This window comes from Pteronotus mesoamericanus, unplaced genomic scaffold (genome assembly GCF_021234165.1).
Source record: "Pteronotus mesoamericanus isolate MK-2021 breed Mesoamerican mustached bat unplaced genomic scaffold, CSHL_Meso_final scaffold_408, whole genome shotgun sequence".
Classification (NCBI taxonomy): domain Eukaryota; kingdom Metazoa; phylum Chordata; class Mammalia; order Chiroptera; family Mormoopidae; genus Pteronotus; species Pteronotus mesoamericanus.
In genome coordinates this window covers 701,808-712,076 of record NW_026555315.1, presented here as the reverse complement: position 1 = coordinate 712,076, position 10,269 = coordinate 701,808, and the positions used below count along the sequence as shown (strand labels likewise).

The following is a 10,269-nucleotide window of genomic DNA, read 5'->3' as shown; positions in this document are numbered from 1 at the left end:
CGGGACGAGGCTTCATTTTCAGAACAGTTTTAGACGTACAGAGAAACTGAGCAGGTCCCCGCCCACCGCACGCCCAGGACACTGCACCGGGTGTCTGGCCTGCGTCCCGCAGCCTCATGCGCCCCAGGGTGGCTGCGAGTGTGCCCCAACACAAAATCTTAAATGTACTTAAAACATTATGAGATTTTTTTGTTATTAGGTGTCACAATGTATTTAATGTGTGACCCTAAACAACTCTTCTTCCAGTGTGGCCGGGATGCCCAAAGGTTGGACACCCTAGCTTTGCCCTGTTTGGAAGAATTTGTTACAATTCTTGAGCCCATGTTGATTCATTTTTGTGACCAAAGTCCGCACTTTATTTCCTCGGTTTTATAACCTGTTGCTGCTTTTCTGCGGCAGAATCTCCCACGATGCGCAGGCGCGGACTCCGCAGGCTGCTCGGGGCTCTGACCGCCTCTCAGAGGTCCCCGAGCCGGGCGACCGGGCGGGCGCGGAGTGCCGGGCCGGGACTGTGCAGACGGCCCCTCTGCTGGGATTTGTGTGACGTCCCTCTCGCCGTGCGTCTGGCCCCCGGGGGTGCGGGCGAGGAAGACCACGGAGGCAAAGCGCCCTTCTCATCCCTCACGTCGAGTCCTGCTCTCACCATGACTCACGGGGATGCGACCTTAGTCACCCGGCTGAGGTGTTGCCAGGTGTCCCCTTTGGGGGCATTCCTCTCTCTCTCTCCCTTTGCATCCTGTCCTCTTTGGGGGGACGTCACTGTGCTAGCCCACACTGGGAGGGGGGTCCCTCTCCCTGAGGAGAAGGAATCTACAAACATCATTTGGATTCTGCAGAAGAGATTGGTCTTTTCTCCTCTCTGTGTATGTTCAATTATGTTAAAAATATCATTGCAGACTCAGGCCCATTTATTTTATTTTATTTTTTAAATTTAATTTAATTGTATTTTTTGGCCCATTTATTTTATACTTTGGGTTAAAATCCGAAAGTATAAAAAGTGCGCAGGACTACATTTTTTTGTTGTTGTTGTTCTGCTGCTGAAAGCCTCCCAGCCTCGGCTTGTCCCGTGTCCCCGCGTCCTCTTGCACGCCGCCCCCTGTGGTGGGGCACCCATTTTGCACCCCCTGACTCTCAGGCGCTCCTGCGCCAGTGCTGGGACCAGCCATCTCCCTGAGGAGCCCGGCTCCTTTGATGGGGGACCAGCTGCACAGACCGTGGTCTGGGTGCTGGGGTGCGTCTTGCTACAGGGTGTCCTTTCATCAACTGTAACGAGCACATGTATAAACAAATACTGTCATTCAAGAAGTGTTCAAGCAGCCCTGGCTGGTGTGGCTCAGTGGACTGAGCGCCGGCCTGCGAACCAAAGGGTTGGGGGTTCGGTTCCCAGGCAGGGCACAGGCCTGGGTTGTGGGCCAGGTCTCCAGCAGGGGGCGCATGAGAGACAACCACACATGGGTGTTTCTCTCCCTCTCTTTCTCCCTCCCGTCTCCTCTGAAAATAAATAAATAGAATCTTTTTTTAAAAAAATGTTCAAACGATATTTGTAAAGTGGCCTGCCAAAAATCAGTAAAACACATACATCAAATTTTACCAAAGCCTCTGGGTTTTCTGCTCCTCACTGCTCCCCCTGGCTCTGAAGTTGCCAGGAGTGTGTTTCTGTTTTTTTCTTTTTCTTCCAGTGGATGTTCCACCCCCTAAACAGATCTCCCTGCTGTATCCGCAGAGCGCCCGGCCCCCAGGGTGCCAGCCCTGGGCCCCGGAGCAACAGCAGTGAGGGCCGCCGTGAGGGCCGTGCGCGCAGCGGAAGCGTGTCGTGTGGGAGAGGAAGCGAGGGGTGAGAGAGCGAAATGGGGGCTCCTCGGCGGGCGGCGGTTGTGAGGATGAGTGGCCCCGGGAGGCGTCGGGCCCAGGTGTCCGCGGACACTAGAGGCTGCGGTGGCCAGAGTCTGCGGGGGGGCGGGGGGCGGCGGCGGCTGTGCAGGGGCGGGCGGGGGAGGCCGCTCGGGGGCAAAGCGCACGGGGCAGAGAGGCCGCCGGGCGCCGTCCTGCCCGTTCACGTGGATCTTTTGAGTTCTTTAGCACAGAGTTGAAACCTGAGATCAGGGACCATGCTGAGAGAAAGTGCCATGCCTCACGTCCCTGGGCAGCAAAGGTCACGCTCTAGCCCGTGATGCAGGGCGCGCCGTAGGCTTGGGGTGAACATCTGAGCACTTTTTAAATGGGTTTGATTTTTCAGAGTGATTTTAGGTTCCCGGAAGAATTGAGCAGAAGAGGGTACAGATCTCCTGTACACCCCTCCCGCCCCCCGCTTCCCCCACTCTCCGCCGCCCACCAGAGGGTGCGTTCGCCACAGCTCATGCGCCTACAGCCACACGTCACCGTCACCCACAGTCCACTGTGCGTGTGAGGTCCGCTCTGGTGATGGACACCCTCCGGGAGGGGCAGGCACGCACTGGCGCGCCGCCGCGGTCCCAGCCTCCCGTGGAGCCGTCTCAGCGCCCCCCCCCCCGCCCCCGCCGTCCTGGTCTCTGCCACCCGCAGCGCCGCCGCTCCCGGGGGGTCCCGCAGCTGGGCGCCCGGCGTGGGGCGCGGCTCCTCGCCTCTCGGACTGGCTGCTTCCCGCTCGTCAGGTCATGGGCATCTCGGCTCCTGCCGTCTTCTCCTGGTTTGACGGCTCCTCTCTCCCTAGAACAGAATGATGTCCCGCCGTCTGGTGGACCAGTTTATTTGCTCACCGCCGAAGGACGCCTTGGTGGCTTCTGTCCCGAGCACTTCGGCCCTGACAGGAATCATGTGATGCGGACAACGCCAGGCAGCAGCATTTCTAAAAATGTCGCAATGGCAGTGCACAGCGCTCTGTGCGCTTCACTGGCGTCGCACCGGGCACTGCGGCTCTGATGGCACCCGGGGTCCTCGTGTGTCCTGGGCTCATTTTGTCACTGGTCCCACAGGGAAGCACAACGTGGACTGGCCACGAGGCTGAGGTGGCCGCCCTTCTCCCTTCTTATCGGGGCTGTGGGGACGCTGGATGCGTTCGCCCGGTGAAACCCCGCGGGGCCTAACCCGCAAGCGTCAGGCTCGATGAGCTGGCCATGCCCGCGACACACCAGCCCCGGCCCCGGAGCCCCGCCTCTGAGGGGCAGCGCAGCTGCCGGCTCCTGGGAGCCCTGCTGCTGTCACGGCTGCGCCTTCTCTGCAGGAAGAACTGGTCTGGGCAGCGCCCCCTGAGAGCCCCCGCGGGCTCCCTTCGCCCCAGGTGGTGGCGGTAGAGCCCCCGCAGGTCCTCCCAGCCCCCATCCTGCTGGGCTCTCCGAGACCTGCCTGGGGGCCGGAGGCGGGGCGGCTCCCCTGAGCCAGGAGATAACTCCAGGGACCCCTTCTTTCTTCTCCAGCCTTTAGCCACCCCATCCCTGACCTCACCGTCTCTCACGGGGGCTCTGCAGGTCCCCCAGGAGACCACGGAGAAGGCCACAGATGGGCCACTTAGCTCCACCCGGGAAGCCAGCACCGACGGGTGGGCTGAAGGCCCAGGCTGCCCGCACAGGTGAGGCCAGGAGTGGAGCCCGGGGTGATCCCCCTCTGTCCCTTACAACCCGCCATAGAGCCTCTCTGGGCCTCAGTTTATTCATCTGTCTACTTGGGTTTGCAATCGAGCCTACCTGTAGGGCAGGTAGGGGCGAAGGATGCAACCTTAGGTGCTTAATCCAAGGAGCCCTCGGGAAGCCCACCCACCGGAGGGGAGACACAGCCCCGCCTCCAGCGCTTCTCCTGTGGACACGCTTGCCCATGTGCCCAGCGATGCTGACCGGGACCGTCATGCCAGCGTGGCTCTCCGTGGCCCCAAGGCGCCGTGCGCAGTGACGAGCATGCCCGCATGCGTGGACATGTCTTTCGGGGGGCCGGGTCCTCTGGGACCCGCCATGGGAGGCCCAGCACCGTGGCTCTCAGGGGCCGGGCTGGGGGCCGGGCTGGGGGCCCTTCTCCCCTCAGACTCCCGCCGCTTTCAGGCTGTGAGCCAGGCAGACGGTGCTGTCTGTCAAAGCAGGCCCGGTAGCTGAGGAGGGAGTGTTTCTGGGGCGACAGCACCACGGCAGTCGTCGGGGGTGGCGAGGTCCTGTGCGTGTAGACGCAGAGTTGCACACGGTGAAGCGGCACCCTGCCCCGCAGAATAAAAACACGAGCTGCGGTCCCCCGGCTGAGGTCTCTCCACGGGCACTGGCCGAATGGGCGAGCAGAGGCAGGGCCCCCTGGGGAAGGGGCTGGGTCGAGACCCGCGGTGCGGGGAGGGCCGGGGGCGGTCTGGGGCAGGGGTGCGGGTGAGCCGGCGGCCCGTTCCAATAAACACATCCACAAGGAGAAGCTCTTTTGTTGTCTTTTTCTCATTATTTAAAAATATATGTTACAAAACAATATCATTCCTCATATATTTCTTGCTTATTTTCCTTTTTAAAAAAATTAAAGTAATAAAAAAGTCACTTTATAAAATAATACGGAAGGGCAGGGGGCCCGGGGCGGGCGGGGGGCCGAGGGATCCAGTGCTCTGGCTCCCCACCCCGGGCCGGAGGCGGGGGCGGCGGCGGCCGGAGGCTCCCGAGGCCCCGTGTCCGGCCAGGCCCTGTCGGCAGTGGCAAAGGGGCAGTGAAGGCTGCTGGGAGAGGGTGTCCGGAGCCGGGGTGGGGGCCCTGCCTGTCCCGGGGGGCGGGGCGGGGCCGGGCGGGGCCTAGCTCCCGCTGCTCAGCATCCCGAGCAGCTTGCTGGGCTCCAGGCCCTGCTGCTGGGCCACGGTGTGCACGTCGAAGCCCATGTGCATGAGGAACTGGGCTGCGTTCATCTCCTGCCCCGTGAACTGGTCCCGGATGGTGGGGCAGGAGGGGTTGCAGTGGGGCCAGGAGCAGCCGTCCACCAGGTGGACGGGGCAGCCCTTCAGCGGCGCCTTGCTGGCCTTGTGGCTGTCGTGGAGGCTTCTGTCCCAGCAGTGGAGCGCCCGTGGCAGCGAAGTCCCCTTCACCTGGACGTCCGTCCAGTGGCTGCGGACAGAAGCCCCGAGCGGGGGTCACACCGGCTGTGGCCGAAGCAGGCGACAGCACGCTGCCACTGAGTCCTTGATGTGCAGCCGGCTGGCCCAAGGGCTTCGGCAGCCCGGGAGGGGGGAGGGGGGAGGGGGAGGGGAGGGGGAGGGGGGCTCTGTGGGCTCAGAGCGGGAGGCAGCGGTGCAAGCGGGCCTGGCGAGGGACACTCACCTGCGGAGGATGATCTCATGGGAGAGGCAGGCGGGGGCAAATCCGGCCCTGTGAGCGGACAGGCCGCGGTGAAGAGCCAGCCCCCAGCCCCTTCCGCGTCCTGGCAACCCCCCTTCCTGCTGCTGTGCCTGGCCCGCGGCGCCCCGGCCCATGCCTTGTCCCCACCCGCCTGCACGTGGCCTGCGAGCCCGGGTCCTTTCCAGCCTCAAGGTCCTGCTCGGTGTCCAGCAGTGGGGGGCTACCCCGGACAGGCAGGCACTGTGTGCCATTTTCAAATAGGTTTTATTTTTGTAAAACGTTTTCTATCCACAGGAAAATTGAGGGGAGACTCAGAGTTCCCGTTCCCTGCCTCTCCCTCTCCCCCACTCTCCGCCGCCCACCAGAGGGTGCGTTCGCCACAGCTCATGCGCCTACAGCCACACGTCACCGTCACCCACAGTCCACTGTGCGTGTGAGGTCCGCTCCGGTGATGGACACCCTCCGGGAGGGGCAGGCACGCCCCGCCCGCCCCGCCGGTCCCGGTCTCTGCCGCCCGCAGCGCCGCCGCTCCCGGGGCGTCCCGGAGCTGGAGCTGCGGTGGGGAGACTGGCCTCTTTCCCCGAGTAACCTGGACGCCAGGCCCCTCCACTTCTCTTGGTGGCTTGACACCCCGCCCCCCTCAGTTGCCCGCACACCCCAGGGCCCGCACGCCCTGGAGGCTAGTCCTCGCCTGCTGCGCCCTTGGTCGCCTTTGAGGCCCTATTTTTATGCCGCTGAGCAGTTTGCTGCCTCGGGCGAGAGGCCCCGCACTCACGCCACGTCCTTGAGCGTGTGCCGCAGCTCCCGGCCCACGTTCTGGATATACAGCCACTGGCCCTCCTGCACCGGCTGTCCCGTGAGGTGCACGTTGTCCACGGTCAGCTGGGCCTCGTCAAACAGCCACTGTACCACGAACACCGGGCCTGGGGGGCACGGCTCGGCTGGGCCTCGCTTTGGCCCTCGGCCCCCGCCCCAGGCCCAGGGCTCCCCGGGCCAGCCGGCCTCCCCAGCGGCACCCGCCTTTCCTGAAGGGGTGCCTTGTTGAGTCCACCCCACCACCTTACCCTGGCTCCCAGGAACTCGCTTCCACAAAACTTGGTGATGATGGGTTCTTGCATGGGGCCTCACTACTCCCCAGCATGTGGGGATGGGGCATAGCCTGGGCCCGGCCGACCGGGAGTGTCTTTGGGAGCCGGCTCCCTGGCACACCCCTCACCGTGCGTGGGTACAGGCCACCCGCCACCACCCCTGCCCTGTCCTGGGCTGCTGGGGACCAAGCACACTCAGCGCTGAGACCAGGAGAGTCCCAGGCAAACGGGGCGGGCCTGCCGCCTGCTGCGGGCGGGGCAGTGGCCTGGGCCTGGCCTCGGGGGCCGGACTCCAGGCTGGGTTTCAGGCGGCTGGGCGCCCCCGCCCCTGTGTCCTGCGGGGACCCCGCCGGCAACTCACAGCGCAGTGTCGGGTAGATCTTGTAGCCGAAGAAGCAGTTCCACTCTTCGCCCTCTTTGAACTGGCGCCGGCAGCGCTCCGGGACCACCCCGTTCCAGTACCTGGGCCGCGCCCGCCGCAGGTTAGGCCGCCCTGCGCCCCCCCCAGGCCCCCCCCCAGGCGGGCCCCCGGCCCCGCCCCGGCACCTGATGCCTCGGCGGATGGCCTCGGTGGGCGCACAGGTGACGGTGTCCACGCAGTCCGTGCGGCGGTACTGCTTGTTGTCCAGGAACCAGCCCGAGTCGGCCAGGCCCCGCACCTGGATGGCCGGGTGGCCCAGCTCCTGCAGCTGCTCAGCCACGCGGTCCACGTTCAGCAGCACCCCGGTGCCCCCGGCGCTGCAGGGAGGGTGGGACGTGAGGCCCGCGGACGGGGCTCCAGGCCCGGCCCCGGCCCCCGGCGGCAGGTCTCGCCCTTTCTTCCGACCCTCCTTCCCTTCCTCTCTCTCGCTCTCTGCCTCAGTTTCCTCGTCTGACCATAGGGACACACCCTGGGTGGCCTCAGCCCTTCATCTGCGCCCCCCGATGTCCCCAGCATCCCCTGCGTGCCTGCTGGGGTGCAGGGACCAAGCGCGACCCCGGCCTACGGGGTCCCGGCCTCGGAGCTCGGAGAAGGCCCGCGGGTCTGCAGCTGACGGTGGGCCACCGACCCAGGTCCCGGGGCCCAAGGCCCCCTCACACCCGCAGCACGGAGCCCGGGGCGCCCTCCAGACCGCAAGGCCCCGGCCCCTGGCCGGCCCACCTGCTCCCCGCCAGCAGCAGCACCTTGGCCCCGCTCAGCCCTTTGCCCAGGAGCTCTCGCACCACCTCCTGGATGATGAGGGCACCCATGAAGGCGTATTCGTCTGCTTGGGGGGTCGGGGGGCGGCTTCAGGCAGGGGCCTGGGCCCAGGGCCAGGCCTCCTGCCTCCAGGTGGGGAGGAGAAGAGGCCCCTGACGGGGGGGGGGTTGGGGGGGGGCTGGAGAGCCCGAAGGAAGGTGGGCCGGGTGCTCGCGCCCCGCTGGGGCCCCCTCCCCACGGGACAGCAGCAGCGAGGACCCCCCGGAGGCACTGGGACACGCTGGCGTTGGGGTCAGAGGGGTCACGAGGCTGAAGGTCTGTTTCCCCAGGAGCCTGCCCCCCCTGCCCTCTCTGAGGGCTGGGGGGGGGGTCAAGGCAGGGGGGACAGGGCACTCACTCTTGTCGGACTTGGAGGAAGCCCCGCTCCAGACATCACTGGAGCAGTAGGGGATGAAGCTGCAACACAGGGACGGTGAGCCCGCCCCGCCCTCCGCTGCCTGGGAAGGACCCCCCCAGGGAGGGCCCCCCGCCCCGCTTACACCATGTTGGCGTTCCACCAGTGGGGGTTCTCCTCTGGCTGGGAGGACAGGATCCCCGTGCCTGTGGCAGGGGACAGAGGCGGTGGGTCCTTGTGCTGGGGGGGCGTCGTGCAAGGACGGGGACTACCCGAGGGCCGGGGCAGGGGTCCTACTTGGCGCCCCCCGAGGTGGGCGGTCATGCTGGCTGCAGCCCAGGTGGCTGGGGAAGCGGGGAACGGACGAAGCCATCACGGCCAGAGCGGCGGCCCTGGGCCGCCCCGCCCTCCACCTGTGCTTGGACCCAGGGATGACCCGCGCCCCTCGGCAGCGGCAGCGAGTAAACGCTGGAAAGCCACCTGTGCCTGAGAAGCCAATGGCGAGTGTGAGGGTCCCCTGACCTGAGGAAGTTCACAGAAGGGGGCCAGGGAGATGGACGGGGTGGGGCCCCTCTGAGGTTCGGGGAGTGAAGCCAGGACCACCCACCGTGAGCCCCGGGGGCGGGGCGGGGGGGCCCGCGCCCGCCCTCCGCCCAGGCGCCCGGGGCGGCCTGCAGCCCGCTGACCTGTGCGAGTGCGCGGCCAGTCGCTGGAGCTCATGAGGCGCCGCATCGTGTTGTAGCGGGAGTCGCAGTTCTCGCGGTTAAAACAGTACCAGCCGCCTGCGGGCACAGCCACCACCACTCAGGGCTCGCGTGCCCGGGGCGCCCTGCCCGCCCCGCTCCCGGGACCTTGGGACGCACCTTCCAGGAAGAGGAGCCACCGCCGGCTGCCCTTGGATTCCTTTAGGTAGTAGCTGAAAGGGAGGGAAGGGCGGGCGGCGGGCGTCAGCGGCGCGGCAGGCCCGGCCGGGGAGGAAAGGGTCATTCCACCTGTCGCCCGGCGCGCGCCGGCCGCGCGGGGGCGCCCGCGGCCGGCCCCGCCGAGCGCACCGGCGGCCAGAGGCGGCCCGGCCCGGGAGGTGGCGCTCGCTCGCGCGGCGGGGCCGGCCGCGAGGGGCTGTGTGGTCCGTGGAAAATCCCCACGGCCCGCCCCGCGCGGGACCGGCTGCAACCTCGGCGCCGGCGGCCGGGCAGGGGGGCTGGAGTCTTCCGCGGGGCTCGGGATCCTCCTGGGAGGTGCCGTGGCTCTTGGAAAAGCGCAAAGAGCCCTCGCCGGAGGAGTGTGCGTGGCGCGGAGCGCCGAGACCGGCCGGCAGGCTGCCGCCTCCCTGCGAGGCCCGACCTAGCACGCCGTCCCTCGGGTTGCCGCCTCACCGCGGGCGCGCGTGGGCTCCCCGAGCTCCTCCCGGCCCTCAGCCTCGCGCTCTGTCTCGATCTCTTTCCGGGGTGGAGGGGGGTGGATGCCGCTCCCCGGTCCTTCCGTCCCACCTGCGCCCCCTCCCTGGCCCTCGGCCGGCTGGGACCCCTGGCAGCTGGGCAGCCGCAGGGAGCCGACCTGAGCCGAGCGGGGGTGGGGGTGGGGGTGGCAGGGCTCTCCCCGCCCCACTGTGTCGCCTCCTCCTGTTGGCGCGGGGGCCACTCGCGGACGGCCATCTCCCCGCCCAGGGACCGAAGGACATGAGCAGAGGGCCTGGGCACCGGTGGCCGAAAGGTCAGTGCCCGGGCTGGACGGGGACCAGTGCTTCAAGCGCTGCCTCAGCCCCAGCGCGGAGAGCGGGCAGCCGGCCCTGCCAAGGGCAGCACCTCCGGGAGCCCGACGGGGAGCCCTCTCCCCGGGGGTGGGAACGGCCATGGCCCCCAGGAGGGTCCAGCAGGGCAGCTCGTTGCATCGGCCTGGGGACGGGGAGGCCGCCGCGCAGCGCCGCTGTCGATGAGGCGGCGAGGCGGCCCGGCGCCCCGCGGGGGCCACCGGCAGGGGCGCGCCGGTCGGCTGGGGCGGGCAGGCGCGGCCTTACCCGGCAGGGCTGCCGTCGTTGCAAGTCACCGACGTGTTGAGCAGAAGGTGCAGCCGCAGGTCCTCGTTGAGCTGCTGCGCTGAGCAGGGGTACAGGGACTGCGCCAGGCTCTTGACCTGCGCCATGAAGCTGTCCATGTTGCCCTCCACGGCCGTGAAGTCCAGAGGGAAGCTCTCCACCGGCTGTGCGGCCGCGGGCGCCGCCTCGGCCCGCTGCGGGGACGGCTGCGGGGGCGGCTGCTGGCCGCGGCGTCTCCAGGTCTTCCTGCCCTCGCCGCCCCCGGCCCAGTGCAGCAGGCCCAGCAGCAGCAGCACGCGCACCCCTCGGCCCAT

The 10,269-nt window shown here is 67.3% G+C and overlaps 1 protein-coding gene across 1 annotated transcript; it reads right to left on the bottom strand.

Moving 5' to 3' along the window:
- Window positions 1-4,720: 4,720 nt before the first annotated feature.
- On the bottom strand, window positions 4,721-10,269 carry NOTUM (notum, palmitoleoyl-protein carboxylesterase). The gene is made up of 11 exons (XM_054592903.1): window positions 9,938-10,269; window positions 8,784-8,836; window positions 8,607-8,702; window positions 8,066-8,126; window positions 7,924-7,982; window positions 7,488-7,590; window positions 6,893-7,084; window positions 6,708-6,808; window positions 6,034-6,181; window positions 5,241-5,288; window positions 4,721-5,027 (listed from the first exon to the last, which is right to left on the bottom strand). Exons 1-11 carry the CDS (start codon window positions 10,267-10,269, stop codon window positions 4,721-4,723), a joined length of 1,500 nt encoding a protein of 499 aa, XP_054448878.1.

Coding starts and splice junctions, on each gene's coding strand:
- NOTUM (XM_054592903.1), bottom strand. CDS start 10,269: ATGGGCCGAGGGGTGCGCGTGCTGCTGCTGCTGGGCCTGCTGCACTGG. Junction 8,127..8,606: donor CTGGCCGCGCACTCGCACAG/GTCAGCGGGCTG, acceptor CCCCTGCCACAG/GCACGGGGATCCTGTCCTCC. Junction 7,983..8,065: donor TGGTGGAACGCCAACATGGT/GTAAGCGGGGCG, acceptor CCTGTGTTGCAG/CTTCATCCCCTACTGCTCCA.